Source organism: Canis aureus, chromosome 12, assembly GCF_053574225.1.
Source record: "Canis aureus isolate CA01 chromosome 12, VMU_Caureus_v.1.0, whole genome shotgun sequence".
NCBI lineage: Eukaryota > Metazoa > Chordata > Mammalia > Carnivora > Canidae > Canis > Canis aureus.
In genome coordinates, this window is record NC_135622.1 from 28,196,167 (window position 1) to 28,212,865 (window position 16,699).

General features: G+C 36.5%; 1 protein-coding gene across 2 annotated transcripts in view; it reads right to left on the reverse strand.

The window, feature by feature from the left end:
• ZC3H6 (zinc finger CCCH-type containing 6) overlaps window positions 1-16,699 on the reverse strand; it is a 67,477-nt gene that overhangs the window by 28,647 nt on the left and 22,131 nt on the right. Inside the window, exons 2-3 of one of the 2 annotated variants that reach the window (XM_077843280.1) lie at window positions 12,983-13,158; window positions 5,820-5,939 (exon numbers count right to left, since the gene is read on the reverse strand). In XM_077843280.1, coding sequence (XP_077699406.1) covers window positions 5,820-5,939; window positions 12,983-13,158 — 296 coding nt within the window. Of the gene's footprint in view, window positions 1-5,819; window positions 5,940-12,982; window positions 13,164-16,699 lie in introns of both variants that reach the window. The other variant, XM_077843279.1, reaches the window with a different exon arrangement.

Sequence of the window (16,699 nt, forward strand, 5' to 3'; positions counted from 1 at the left end):
TTTCCCAACTGCAAATATTCCTAATAGCCCTCTAATGATGCAAACTTCCCCCGCCCCGCCCCCCATCACAGAGCTCCTGCTGCAGTCAAAGACTCCAATGTTTGGGTCTGGGTGTCACCCATGCAGTGCTAATGCTCCATGAAGCACTAAATGTATGACATTAGAGGAGCATCTCCAGTTCTCTAGAAGACCTCCTTATGCTTCATATGTTCATCATCTGGAATGTACAAAATGCATTCACCAGCAAGAATCTAGCAAGTATTTTTTACAGCCTTCCGGCAAGAAGATAATAGATATGAAAAAGCCTGTAAGTTCTATCAAAGGATACAGTTTCTCCAATCACTTTGCTGACTATTAGACTAAATTCCTGGCTAGAATGCCTGCAGGGCAGACTGGGTTTCTGTAAAATGGAAAGTGGTCCCACAACAATCACTATAAACATGAAAGAAGGGAATGGGAGGCCTTGAGCAAGGAAGGATGAGGAAAAGGGTAGATATACTAACTCCTCAAATTCAAAAGCCAGATGTTAATACTATATTCTATTTTTGGCCTAAATTATAGAAATTATACAGCAGACATTTGTTATCCAGGAAAATAAGATTTTTAGGATGTACTTAAGGTATTTTCTATTCTCAGTAAGTCAACTCTAAAACATATGTGGATGAAATGGTATTGAACTTTCTTTTTTCCTGGCAGACTAAATAATTCAGATCAGTTCTCCTCCTAAAAAATGTAGAAAAGATGGACACAATATTTTTCTAAAATCCACTATAAACATGAGAGAGCTATCAAAAGTGTGAAGGATTACTGGACCTTTAATATACATGGAGTGGGGCAGCCCCGGTGGTGCAGTGGTTTAGCACCGCCTGTAGCCCAGGGCGTGATCCTGGAGACCCTGGATGGAGTCCCATGTCAGGCTCTCTGTATGATGCCTGCTTCTCCCTCTGCCTGTGTCTCTGCCTCTCTCTCGGTCTCTATGAATAAATAAATAAAATCTTTAAAAAAATATATATATATATATATACATGGAGTGGATGAAAATCGTGAGAAATGAGCAGGATCAGGAGCAGTTTTTCTCTGAAAGCATCAGCTCAACATGAAAAATCAGCTGAAAGATTCAACACTGCTTCTGACTATCCCTTTAATCTATGAGAACAAAAGGAGAAATCCAGAGTCTAGAAAAAGTAGAAGCTTTAGTAGCTAACCCCCACCCACCAATTCTGGGTCAACATCAAAAGGTGGATCAGAGGCTACAGTCCAATCTATCATCTTGGTGGCCAAGAAGAGTTTCAAACCCTGCAGTTGGAATAAAGTTTATAAGGGTCACTAAAAATTTGTCAGGAGCAAGTAAAAATCCTCCCTGGAGTAAATTAACATCACCCCAGGTCTCAAATTATTTCTATAAAATGCACTATATTTTGCAAACACAATGCTCAGCACACAGAAAAATAAACAAAAAAAACTCAATCATATGAGGAGACATGATCAGCAAGGGCATCAGCTAAAAGCAACCAGTAGGGCAGCCTGGGTGGCTCAGTGGTTTAGCACCACCTTTGGCCCAGGGTGTGATCCTGGAGACCCAGGATCAAGTCCCACGTCGGGCTCCCTGCATGGAGCCTGCTTCTCCCTCTGCCTGTGTCTCTTCCTCTCTCTCTCTCTGTGTCTCTCATGAATATATATATTAAAAATAATAAGATAATTTTAAAAATTAAATAAAAGCAATCAGTAATAGAAAGACTCCAGATATTGAAATTCCTGTGATCAGATTTTAAAATATCTGTGCTTATTATTTTCAAGTAAATGACATGAGAATTTCAGCAGTGAACTGGGAACTATAAAAATACTCTGCAGATCTGAAAAAAAAATCAAGTTTCTAGATTTGAAAAATGCAAATACTAGAATTAAGAACTTAACACATGGGTTTAGCTGCAAATTAGATCCTCTGAAGAAAAGAGAAGAAAGGTAAAGAATAAAACAAAGCATATGCAGTAAAATGTTAACATCCTGGAAATGTGGGTGAAAGCTATACAGAAGTTCTTTGCACCATTCCTGGAACTTTTCTAGAATTCATTAAGACAAAATTAAAAGTTATTAAAAATCCACCTGGGTGGATTAGCGGTTGAGCGGCTGCCTTCAACTCAGGGTGTGACCCCAGGTTCCTGGGATGGAGTCCCACATCGGGCTCCCCATTGGGAGCCTACTTCTCCGTCTGTCTATGTCTTTGCTTCTCTCTCTGTGTCTCTCATGATAATAAATGAAATCTTTAAAAAAATAACAGTGAAATAATTTCCCAATAGATAAAAGCTAAGAGATTTTACTGACAGTGCAACTGTACCACAAACGATGCTAAATAAAGACTAAGTACTTTTGGGATGCCTGGGTAGCTCAGTGGCTGAGCATCTGCCTTCAGCTCAGGTTGTGATCCTGGGGTCCTGGGGTTGAGTCTCACATCTGGCTCTCCGCGTGGAGCCTCTTCTCCCTCTGCCTATGTCTCTGTCTCTGTGTCAGTAAAGACTAAGTATTTAGTCTTTAGGTTAAAAGAAAATGATACCAGACTGAAATTCAGATCTACACGAAGGAACAAAGGACACTGGAAGTGAAATGTGGGTAATTATAAAAGATTATCTTTTTCTTTTAATTTCTTTAACTGAAAAAAATTTTTTTAAAGATTTTATTTATTTATTCATGAGAGACACAGAATGAGAGAGAGAGGCAGAGAAAGAAGCAGGTTCCATGCAGGGAGCCTGATGTGGGACTCGATCCCAGGACTCCAGAATCATGCCCTGGGCCAAAGGGAGGCACTTAACCGCTGAGCCACCCAGGGGTCTCATAACTGAAATTTTTAAACAAAAATAATTACATTGTAGTTGTAGTAATATGTAATCGTATAATGACAATCAATAACTATAATGCTTAAGAAAATATGAGTCAGGGAATCCCTGGGTGGCTCAGCAGTTTAGTGCCTGCCTTTGGCCCAGGGTGTGGTCCTGGAGTTCTGGGATTGGGTCCGCATCGGGCTCTCTGCATGAAGCCTGCTTCTGCCTCTGCCTGTGTCTCTGCCTCTCTCTCTCTCTCTCTCTCTGTCTTTCATGAATAAATAAAATCTTAAAAAAAAAAGAAAATATGAGTCAGTTAAAACAAGTGTAATGCTGTTTATACATACCAATTGATTTTGTCCTTCAGAGTAGCCCCCATAGAAGGCTACATATTTATTAAATATTTATTAAAATATTTATTAAAATACTTCTGCCACTGTTTTAAAATATTCTATACCTCCTTTTCTGGAATAATGTTTAGTGACAACTTGTGAATCAAGAGCTTATAAATCTCATTATTTGATATTTTCAAATGCTTTGCTATCTGAAGTGGTAATGATCATTCTGAGCATTTTTTCACTGTTTTGAATAGTCTCTAAATAACTTTTGACTATTTCTAAAAAAATAAATTTACCTGCAAATGATGAAATTTAGGTACCACATCAGTGTTGTTTTTTAAGATTTTATTTATTTATTCATGAGAAACACACAGTTAGAGGCAGAGACACAGGCAGAGGAAGAAGAGGCTCCCCATGGGGAGCCCGATGTGGGACTTGATTCCAGGACCCCAGGATCATGCCCTGAGCCAAAGGCAGATGCTCAACCACTGAGCCACCCAGGCATCCCCCCACATCAGTGTTTGATAGATTTAAAAGTTCTGTCATTAGTGGTAAAAATAATTCAAACAAATAGCTGTTAAAATGTTCTGAGAAATGGCAGCTCCATTTATTCCAAAATCAGCAAACACACTCAATATATGGATACATTCACCTAACTCAATAAAATTATCAACTAGAGTATAATTCTTTTCAAATTTTAAAAGAAGATATTATAATAAACTTCATTTATTCAACAGTTACTTACTGAGCAACCTCAACTATAAAGAAGGCAACAGAGAAACAGAAGGCAATAGAAATAACTCTAATCAACACAGTATTTTGTTTTCTAAGCTCATAAGGGATGAGGAACACCAAATTAGGAAAAAGAATAGAACTCTGTGGACAAGCATATTGACAGATTGGCAGAAACCAGAACTCAGAGAAAGTTTGTGGTTTTTCAGAAAGGTGCACACTGATCTGAATACTCCCCAGTGTTCCTGAGACCACTGTGATTTTTCTAGCACAAAATACTATGTTTTTTTAAGATTTTATTTATTTATTCATGAGAGACACACAGAGAGAGACAGGCAGAGACACAGGCAGGGGGAGAAGCAGGCTCCATGCAGGAAGCCTGACGTGGGACTCGATCCCGTGTCTTCAGGATCACACTCTGGGCCGAAGGCGGCGCTAAACCGCTGAGCCACCCGGGCTGCCCACAAAATACTATTTATATTGAAGACTGTTCATACAGTACAACATGCCTGAGAAAGATCTAAAGTATATCATGTTGTTTTAATTTTTTTCTACTTACAACACTTCCGATAGCTTTTGCACTTAAAGAGGTAGATGTCACATTATTCGTATGTGAAAGTCCTAACCCCCAATACCTCAGAATGTGACTGTATCTGGAGATAGGGCTTTGAAGAGGTGACTAAGTTAAAATGAGGTCACTACTATGGACCCTGATCTGATCTGACTGGTGTCCTTACAAGAGAAAATTTGGACACACAGAGAGATGCCAGGGGTGTGTATGCACAGCAGAATGACCATTTGAGGACAAAGCAGCAAGATGGTAGCCATCTACGAGCCAGGAGAAATGGTCCTCAAAGATATTATGATCCTCAAAGGAAATCAACCCTGCTGGCATCTTGATCTGGCACTTCTAGCCTCCAGACTAATAGAAAATAAACTTTTGTTGTTTAAACCACTAGTCTGTAGTATTTTGTTATGATAGACCTGGAAAGCTAACATATGATTATGATTTTCAAAGACTTAAAATTTGTAGCATATATCTACATATGCCTGTTTTTCTATACTGAAAAATATAAAACATTTTTCAGAATGTCAGAAGGCAAAGAATGAAACTGAAAATTTTATTTTTCCCCTTAAAGGCAGAACCTCAAATCCTCAATGAAATGTCATTTCATACCTGTTAAGAAGGCTATTATCAAAACAAAAACAAAAACCCAAAGCAAAAAAAAAAAAAACCAGAAAATAAGTTTGGGAAGGATGTGGAGAAAGTAGAAAACTTCATGTATAGTGGTGGGAATGTAAAAAAGTGTATCCATTATGGGAAATAGTTTGGTGGTTCCTCAAGAAATTAAACACAGAATTACTGTATGATCCACCAATTCCATTCTGAGGGGTATATGTCCCAAGGAACTGAAAGCAGAGTCTTTTTTTTTTTAAGCAGGGTCTTGAAGAGATATTATCCACCCATGTTCATAATCAGCATTATTCACAACAGTCAAAAGGTAGAAGTAATCCATGTGTTCAAAAACAGAAACACACAAACAAAATATGGTATATGCATACAATGGAATATCATCCAGCCTTAAAAAGGAAGCTAGATGAATGTTCAAAAAATTATGGTAAATGAAGTAAGTCAGACACAAAAAGACAAATACAGTAATGATTCCACCTTTATGCCTATAGAGTAGGCAAATTTATAGAGACAAAGTAGAATAGTGATTACTAGGGGCTGGTGGGGAGGAGGAATTGAGGTGTTATGATCTAAAGGGTACACGGCATCTGTCTGGGATGATGAAAAAGTTCTGTAAATGGATAGTAGTGATGGTTGCACTACATTGTGAATACACTTAATGCCAATGAATTGAAAGATGGTTAAAATGGTAAATTTTATGTTTATGTATATTTGATCACATTTTTTAAAAAAAGACAATACCTGAGAAAATGGAATGTCATAATCCCTGTAGAAACCAGCTCTTTTTTTGTGGGAACTTTCTGTATGTTCAACATCTGAATCAAGGCTGTAGTCTGAACTATCATCACTAGATGGAGAATGCTATAAAAAAGGAAAAAACAGTTACACATTTGCAAAAGGAAGAAAATTTTACTAATAATTAGATACACTTTTTTTAGCCAGAAGTGCCAACCAGCATATTGTATTATCCTAGTAGGTTCTGAAGTATTAACCAAAAAATCCTTGCTTCAAAGGCCACCACCAGCTCAACTTCTCTAAAATTTTCTGAGGAAAAGTATATCTTCTCCTCTTTTTAGGGGTTTAATGGCAGCATTCTCCTCATCATCCCTGTGGTCCAAGGACTCGTGCCATTTATTTATTTATTTATTTATTTATTTATTTATTAATTATTATTAAAAGAAATTTTTTTTGACTCGTGCCCTTCTATGTAAGATCACTTCTAAAGTGATCTCAGATTTTAATTAATCTTAAAAGAATTAAATTAGGGCACCTGGGTGGCTCAGTTGGTTAAGCATCTCAAGCTCAGGTCATGATCCCATGATCCTGGGATTGAGTCCTGCATGGGGCTCCCTGCTCAGTGGGGAGTCTGTTTCTCCTTCTCCCTCTGTCCTTCCCCTCTATTTGTGTGCTCTCTCTCTGACTCTTTCAAATAAATAAAATCTTAAAAAAAAAAAAAGGAATTAGATCTTCAAAAAGGATCACAGAACATAAGTAGAGTATGAGTTATTTTTACCTAAAATGTCTGTAGCACTCTTATTCTTTTGCATAAGTACCCTAAAGCTAAAAGATACTCAACATATCAAATTATAAATGTGAAATAAATCCAACCCACAAAATTGGGCAAAAGTCAAATGGAAACCACAAGTAACTGATAATGATTAGCAAATATCAAGAGTAAGCTTTCTAAGTATGAGTGCACTCCTTAAAAAAGGTCACCAAATCTCCATCTAGTCAAAATAATTACTTTCCCAAGTTAAGCACTTTCTTTAAAGAATTCTTAAAGTTCTTATCAGTGAAGATACTGACTCAGTAAAAATTTGAATGAAACTGAACTCTGATATTTTCACAGCAAAAGGATTTTTACCTCTACTCCATTCCTTTTATGATTTTATTTATTCATAAGAGACAGAGATAGAGAGAGAGAGAGAAGCAGAGACACAGGCAGAAGGAGAAGCAGGCTCCATGCAGGGAGCCTGACGTGGGACTCGATCCCGGGTCTCCAGGATCACACCCCGGGCGGAAGGCGGCACTAAACCGCTGAACCACCCGGGCTGCCCCCTCTACTCCATTCTTAAAGGCTCTTTTAAGAAAGACAAACTTTTCCCTCACTTTGTTCTTAAATATTTTCAGGTTTAGTTTTATGATGGTGTTATTTCCATTTTTGCCAATTTGATAGGTGATATGAAGAAATCTTTTTATAGTTATGCTATCAAATGCTTCAAGCTTATCTAATATTTGTGGGTCAAAGTTTGAAATAAATATTGCCCATTTCTTTTCTCAAGTAGACTCCATGTCCAACACAGGACTTCAACTCACAACCCTGAGATCAAGAGTTGCATGCTCTACCAACTGAGCCAACCTAGCACCCCTCAACACTGTCCATTCAAAAGCCAAGTTTGCTAAGTCAATGGTAGAAGTCAGCTCCAACTCAAAGGAAAACCTTTCACTTGAAGATCACTAAAGGGATAAGATCTGATTAAGAAGCTCAAATGAAGACACTACTTCAGGAAAAACCACCAGAGAAGAGAAGGTTCTACTTAAGGGAGAAGTTTCTTCAGACTATTCCGAAACAAAACAAAAAAGACACACACACACACACACACTTTCTCTCTCTCTCTTTCTAAAAAAAAATAAATAAATAAATAATAAAAAATATATATATATATATATTTATGAAATTTTCTTTCTGTTTTCTTCATATGTATATATGACAGGGCGCCTGGGTGGCTCAGCTGGCTAAGTGTCTGACTCTTGATTTCACTTCAGGTCATGATCTCAAGGTCATGAGATCAAGCCCTGAGTCAGGCTTTGTGTTGTGTGGAGCTTGCCTTCCTCCCACTCACTCAAGTCCTCTATATATATAATAAATAAATAAAATCTTTTTTTAAAAAGTAATTATTAACCTGAAATTAGCAATTGGGACTACTTTAAAAATAGCTAGAAAATAGTGTATGTCAGAAGAGATGGTATATCACTTCTGAGATTAGGTTATAAAAAGACTATAGCTTTCATCTTGTGTGCTTTCTCTTGCTCTCTCACTCTTGGTTCACCTGCTTTGGGGGAAGCCGGATAACTCATGAGGACACTGAGTCAGTCTCTAGAGTGGTCAGTAAGGAACTGAGGCCTGCCAAGAGCCATGTGAGTGAGCATGGAAGAGGATCCTGCCTCAGTCAAGCCTTGAGTTGACTGCAATCCCATGAGAGAAGCTGAGCCAGAATCACCTGGTTAAACTCCCAGATTCCTGACCCACAAAAACTGGGAAATAAATTTCTGTTCTTTTAAGCTTCTAAGTTTGGAGTAATACTGTGCAGCAATGGTTGACTACTAAGATTTTGGTGTCTGGAAATGCTGTGCTCCCCATAAGAAATATCTAAAAGGTAGGAGAGGTTCTGGAACCAGGCAGCGGATAGAAACTGGAAGGACTTCAAGAAAAGTGTTAGTGAAAGTCTAAAGTGCCTCAAATGAGGGGCACCTGGCTGGCTCAGTTGGTGGAATGAATATGCAGCTCTTAATCTCCAGGTCATGAGTGTGAGCCCCATGTTGGGTGTAGAGATACAAAAAATAGTAATAATTTTAAAATGGGTTAGGCGACTAACTCTTGTTTTCCTCTTGGGTCATGATTTCATAGGTCATGAGATAGAGCCCTCTGTCAGGTTCCATGCTCAGCAGGGAGTCTTCTTGGGATTCTCTCTCCCTTGGCCCCTCCCCCACCTCATACACACACATGCGCACGCACATATATGCATGCACTTTCTCTTCTCAAATACATACATACGTAAATAAATTGCCTCAAATGATTATTAGTAAAATTCTGGGCTTTGAGACAACTTAAAGGAAAGTGAGGTATCTTATTAAAGCTGGAAGAACGGAAATCTTCATTATGCAGTGGTAGAAAGTTGAACAACACAGTTATATTCAATAATGTGGAAAGTAGAAAATGTGTCTAGTGAACTAAGTAATCTAGTTAAGATTTTCAAGAAAAATGCTGAAAGTACTTATCTGCCAAAGACAGACAAATTAAAGGAAAGGCCGTTCAAAAGGAGATGTGGGACTTGATGGTTTTGAAAATTCTTAGCTTCAACACACTAAATTTTATTTTTGGTTTTCCCTTTTTTCTTTTTCTTTTCTTAAGTAAGCTCTACACCCAACAGAGATCGAACTCACACCCTGAGATCAGAGTCCTATGTTCTACCCACTGATCCAGGCATGTGCCCCTACTTTTTTCTTGATTAGTCTCGCCAATGACTTATATGTATCACTGATCTTTTTTTGAATAACTACTGGCTTTTCACTCTAATCCATTAAGTTCTGCTTCTAACATAATTAAAAGTCCTTTCCTTTTTGTTTTGTTTTGGTTTGCTACTTTTCTAGCAAAGAATAAATGAATTACTGCAATACTGTAATTTTTCTCCTGATAACTGCTTTAGCTATATTCTGTCATTACTTACACACCAAGATTTTATATCATCATTTTAATGAAATTCTGCAGTTTTAATCTGTTTCCCCTGTGCTCCACAGGCTATTTATAGCAGGCATTTGAATTACAAAGCAAAAAGACATTTTGTTTTTTGACTTTATTAGGAAATGTCTAGTTTTATTGTATTGTGATTTGACATTGCTCTTTTTAACACTTCCACTCAATCAAAGTAATTGGAGCATACAAGGCCTACTATATGGCCATAAAGACAAGAGGAAGATGTATTCTCAGGATTCAGAGCTCACTACATAATCTTTCTTTAATATCCTTACCACCTTTTCATCCACTTGATTGATCTCTTTGGATTAAGAGAGGCATATTGGTAGATCTCCTGTTATTAGTGTATTCCTAGTTCTTCTTGCAGTTCCTATAGCTCCTGCTTTATAAAAGTGGCTGTTTTAGGGGCTATAAAATATTAATAACTTATACTTAATTGTGAATTGTAGCCTTTAACATCATAAAATGTCTCTCTTTGTTTCTTTCAATGCCTTTTGACACAAATTTGACTTTTTCAGATATCAATGTTAGATTTCTGCCTTCTCTTTCTTTGTATTTGCTTGGCATAGCTTTACCCACTTCTAAAATCTTTCTCTTGTACACAGCTTAGAGTTGGATTTTTGCATTGTTGGGAAAGTATATACCTTTTGGTATTTAGAAAAGTTTGTATTTTTGTTTTAATTATTCCTTTTTATTTACTCATTTATATATGTTCCAAGCCCAGTGTGGAACCCAACACAAGGCTTGAACTCACGACTCTGAGATCAAGACCCAAGCTGAGATCAGGAGTATGAAGCTTAACTGACTGAGCCACCCAGGTGCCCCTCAATTATTTCTTTCATGCCTTTTCCAATAACCTTAGTCCCTGTCCCTTCTTTGCATATTATTTCTTTACTAACAGGACCAATACTAAAATTCGTCAGTAACCTCTTTTCCTTTTTCATTATCAGGATAACAATGTGAAGCAACATCCCCTTACTCTGAGTTAATAATATTAGGCAATCAGTAAGCTTATCCTGCTTGCCATATACTCTTCCGCTTTTCCTGATATTTTTTATAGTTGTAATGTTCAGATACATAATATACGGCTCCCCTTATGGCCATCATTTAGTCTTAGTTTTTATTTTTTTAAAGATTTTATTTATTTATTCATGAGAGAGAGAGAGAGAGAGAGAGAGAGAGAGAGGCAGAGACACAGGCAGAGGGAGAAGCAGGCTCCATGCAAGGAGGGAGCCTGATGTGGGACTCGATCCCGGATCTCCAGGATCAGGACCTGGCCTGAAGGTGGCGCTAAACCACTGAGCCACCCGGGTTGCCCTAGTCCTAGTTTTACAAAGAAATATGTATTACATGTATGTAGATCCCTCTCTCCCAAATAGTCATTTTGGTTATCTAAACTTGTTCTCTAGTGGATTCTACAGGAAGGCTCATGATAACAATATTTCCTGAGTTTTATCTTTTTTTTTGGAGAACTTTATATCTGAAGGTCAGTATTTAGCTGGATATAAAATTCTTGGACCACATCTTATCTAAATATGTCATTCCATTATCATCCAGCATAAAATATTTATATCAAAAAAGTTTTAAAAGATTTTATTTATTCATCAGAGGCACAGAGAGAGAGGCAGAGACACAGGCAGAAGGAGAATTGGCTACCTGCGGGGAGCCCGATGTGGGACTCAATACCAGGACCCTGGGATCACTCTCTGAGCCAAAGGCAAACAGACGCTCAACCACTGAGCCACACAGGCATCCTATATCAAAAATTTTTATAGAAAGCTGATTCTCTTTTCCTAATAGGGAGTTGGTCTTTTCACTTAGATGACCAAAGGATGTTTCCCCCAAATTGTATTTATGCTGTTTGATCATAGCTTATATACTTTCTTAATTTTATCATTTTGAAATATTAGGTTAGATATTTTATATGTTGTGTGGGAACTCTTTCTCTTATGGAAGAATATTATTCTCTCCATTATTCTGTTTTTTTAAAAATTATAACTTATACGGAATGTAATCATGGTCCTATCTTGTTCTCTAGGGTTACTGCTTGTTGTTTGCATGAAATATTAATATATATGGCTATGTATCTTCTGAGATATGCCTCATTTGCTCCCTTCCCTCATTTTTTTTCCTCATTTTTTTAAAGCTATTTCTTTCCTTGCCCAGCCCTAGTATCTTTGTCCTCTCAATTTAGATTCTAATTAGCAGTTATATTCTCAGTGTAGGACTCTAATAAGAGCGATTTGGTTGATTAGTATTAGAAGTTCATCAGACCCAGACCATTCAAGCACCATCCCAAATTCACATGGTCACCTTATACTCACAAGAGAATTGAAAGTCCCCTCTCACTTTTTCCCCCCCTCTCACTTTCTGCTCTGTTCTCAGTTTGGCCCATGGACTTTCCACATTGAGTGGGGACTCTTCCATTTGAGAGGAGTACCTATTGGCAATTTGTTTTCTGAAGTCCCATTACCTTCCCTCTGCTTCAGTATGCCCAATTGCTGATCCTATATGGGTCTTGTTGCTGTCTGTGGTTTGGCCTCATCCAGCGGTATTTTTAAGGTTTGTGGAGATAACTTGTTACTTCATTTTTTTTGTAGATGTTGCCAATGAGTTTTTGATTTTGCTATCCCCACTGCTTTGTTTTTATGGGGGAATTTCAGGGAGTTTCAAAACTACTCCACCACAGATGCCCACTTTTCCTAGAGTTCTCTGCATAGATGATCCCTTCTTCCCTATCCTATGCTACATTATTCTCTATCCAGCACCCTACTCTTTTTTCTTGATCACATTTGTTTTTCATTTGTTTATTGCCTTCTCCTTCCCATTTCAATGTAATCTATTTCCATTAGAGACTTTCACTCATTACTGTAACCCTAGCATAGAGCACAGAGATTTCCACAGCAAGCACATGATAATACATATGAATGAATAAATGGACAGACAATGCCAATGCTGCTAATCTATATCTGTAGAGAATAAAACAATAAAACTTTTCTAACCTTTATCATCCTTGCATACAATTCCATTAATTAAAAAGATTTTAACTTGCATTAAAAGTTACCTAGATTAATTTTTAAATATTTGAGGTAATTTACATAATCTTTATGTTCAGAAAATTTATTAATCACATAAATAAAAATATCTAATCAACAAGTTGTTTTTTGGGGGGGTTGGAGGAGCAGAAGAAGAGAGAAAATCTTATGCAGGCTCCATGCCCAGCAAGGAGTCTGAAGGGAGGCTTGATCTCATGACCTTGAGATTATTACCTGAGGTGAAATCCAGAGTCAGACACTTAACTGACTGAGCCACCCAGGTGCCCTTCTAATCAATAAGTTTTATAATAAAATAAGCAATGATTTATACTTTATGATTTTCAATATATTTCATAAACATTTACTAAAAGAATTAAAAGTAGATTCTAACTAACCTTATGTTTTTCACGTTTTCTTCTTTTGGATTTTTTCTTCTCTCTTTCTTTCTTGTGTTTTTTCCTTGATTTTCTATAAGCTTTCTCATTTTTGTGCTTTTCATCCTCTTTTGCTTCCTGTTCTTGTATTTCTTCAAGTCCTGCATCATCTATTTCACCATCTTCTAATTCACCATCTTCTCTGTAGAAAACAATGACATTTTTATTTTCAAATGTTATTTAAAAGTGAATCTTATAGAAACATTTCCAAAAGAAAAAAAAGCACATGCCAAGAATTTAAGTTATATTTATTTAGACCAGGAGTGGCAAACTTTTCCTATAAAGGACCAGGTAATACATTTGCAGGCCACATACGGTTTCTATTGCAAATTCTTCCCTATCTTCCTGGAACAATTCTCCAAATATATAAGAACCAGACAGAACAGCAAAAATTTGCCAACCTCTGATTTAGATTAAGATCACTAACTCACCAACTGAATGAACACATGCATGAATGCAGTGCTATTCCATGGCATTACAATAGTGACCATCTACTACACCACTTTTTTTAAAACGGGTTAAGCTAAAGCCCTTTAGGAAGTAAACATTTTTACTACTTAGTGTTATGTAAACAACTATAATTAGTTTTAAAACAAAAGTAATCTATATTAATTCTCACCATCAAAGTAAACTTCAATAAGAAAACAGATTTAAAAAAAAAGAAAGAAAACAGATTTTCAAATAGATGAGCAAAACCTGAGCCACAGAAGAATCATAAATTGAACTTGAATCTGGAAAAATATTCATAGTAAAACCTTAACTGAATTCCACTTTCCAAATACTATCATCTTTGCTATAAAGGAGACTGAACTAGACATAAACTTTTATATTGTTTATGACCTTTTTATACTCATAGAAGCCAAAATATTAATAGTGTTTTTAAGGCAAATTAAACAATGATTTATCTACATAAGAAGATAAATATATAAAATAAGTTTAGCATTTACTCATGTTTCCATAGTTAGGAAAAAAATGCAAACTGCTATAAACAGTGCAGAAAGACAAATGTCTTTATGACTGGAAGCAAATGAGATGCAACCAAACTGTGGTGTGTGCATTGTAAAGATACTTTAAATTTACTAGGGATATATGATTTATAAAACACAAAACTAATTATGTCACTCTCCTGCTCAAAATCTTCAATGATGAAGTGATGTCTCAAACTTCCTTCAGAACTATCCACTTGGGGAGGAAGGTAGTGGTATCAACATGATTGGTGATAAGTTGGTAACTGCTCAAATTATGGGATGTGTGCTTGACATTTTCCATAATAAAAAAAGATAGTACCAATGATTCCCTTCTGACCTGAGGACGTCAGACCTCCCGGATATGTCAAAAGGCCCTTTATAATTGAGTCTGTGCTTACCCAGCTACTTTCAATTTCTCCCATCACCAAGCTTTAAACACCGCCTTAAAAACTCTCATAGCCCTGCTCTTCTCAACACTCACCCTCCACTTCCTTCACCAGGCTAATTGCAGCTCATTCCATTGGACTCAGTTCAGATGTCATTTTCTCTGAGATGCTTCCACTGACTACCCAGGTTTAGATGAGATGCTTCACCTTAAGAATTCCCCTAATAATTCTCATTTCTTTATCACTGCAATCTATGCGTTATGTTCAAGTAACTTGAAGATATTGGTTGGGAAAGTAGGATGTGACTGTGTCTCTAACCCCTAGGATGGTTTCCTATTGTTCACTGAATGAATGAATGCGTAATATCCATAACCCTTGCATTATAGAACAGGCACATGATACCACCCAAAACTGGCTGTGAAGTAAAAGTTATTTTTCCCCAGTTTCTATTATAAAATCAAAGAGTTGGGATCCCTGGGTGGCGCAGCGGTTTGGCGCCTGCCTTTGGCCCAGGGTGCGATCCTGGAGACCCGGGATCGAATTCCACATCGGGCTCCCGGTGCATGGAGCCTGCTTCTCCCTCTGCCTGTGTCTCTGCCTCTCTCTCTCTCTGTGACTATCATGAATAAATAAATAAAATCTTAAAAAAATAAATAAATAAAATCAAAGAGTTAAACATATCCATTTAGGTGGACTTGAAAATTTCTGTGAGGCAGGTTTGGCATTCTGGCTGTTTTAACAAAAAAGTCCTGAACTTTTATAACACTTAAAACCTTAAGTCCCAAGAAAAGTGAGTGCATACTTTCACCAAAAGTTAAGCACAATAATGGACTTAGTAGCTTTAGTCACAATACTAAAAAAATTGTTAACAACCCAAATCACCATCAGCAGGTATATGGATGAATTGTGCTTTACTTATACTATAAAGCAAAAAAAATCAGCCACTGCTACACACAATATGGATGAATCTTATAGATACAAATACGAGTAAAAGAAGCTAGATACAAGAGAGTATCGTTTTATTCCATTTATATGCATTTCAAGAAGAAACAAAAGTAACCTACGGTGACAAAAGTCAAAATAGTGATTACCTCTTGGAGTGTTGTAACTGACAAAAAAAAGGGTACTAAGGAACCCTCTGAGGTGTTGGAATATTCTGTATATTGATCTGTGCGGTGATTATTACATATATATATATATATATTTACATGTAAAAATTCATCAAGTTGTAATTAAAGAGGGAGACAAACCAGAAGATACTCATAATTATAGGCAACAAACTCAGGGTTGCTGGAGGGGAGGTAGATGGGGAAATGGGGTAACTGGGTGATAGGCATGAAGGAGGGCATGTGATGTCATGAGCATTGGGTGTTATATGCAACAGATGAATTGCTGAACTCTACCTCTGAAACTGATTGATACACTATATGTTAATTAATTGAATTTTAAGTATAGTAAATATTTTTTAAATTCAAAAAAGTTGTACATTTAAGAATTGTATCCTTTACTACCTATCCTTACACTGTAACAAAATTTAAACACCACCAAAAAAAACCTACTGGCATTCATCCTTTCTTTTATTACCTTTCTCCTCCAACTTGACCTCAAAGCAACTCTTTTTATATCTTAAAATCACTAATTCATACTTAACATTTTGACTGGAACTACCTAAATACCTAAGTAGTAGTCAAGCTAAAAATGCATATGATTTATGTCCTACTTTATATAAGTTCTTTAACTGTGAAATATGGAGCATTTACATTTGTCATTAGACAAAAAGCATGAAAGATATTTTCTTTTTTTCTTTTCTTAGCCTATTTAACATTTTAGCATTTACGCAATAACAAATTTAAACTTGTGAATTTATGTATGGTTATAAGAAATAGAATAGAAAACGGAAATAAGAACATTGACCCCCAGTTCCATGAACTGTTTACAAGTGCTTTATAAAAATCAGCTTTGGGTACAAATGGAAAGCATGTGTGGCATAAGGGAAAGAGGAGACTTCCTGGGAGGATAGCTGGATTCTAATTCCAGTTCTGTCACCAAAACAAAATAAAGCTATCCTGATTGAGCACCTACTAATATATCAGATATTAATCTAACTCTGTGAAAAGTAAAAAAATAGAAGAGATAATTAAGAATGCTTAGCATTCTCTAGATTTTGAATTAGCTCAATACCATTATGAAAGCTGTTTTGTTTACTAAACTCAATGTTTTTTTTTTAATTTAATAAATCAAAAAGAGAGGCTCCCAGTTCAATTCTAATATGGATGACTTTTCATTAGTGTAAAATAATAGAGTGATTATCATTATGTCCTTTT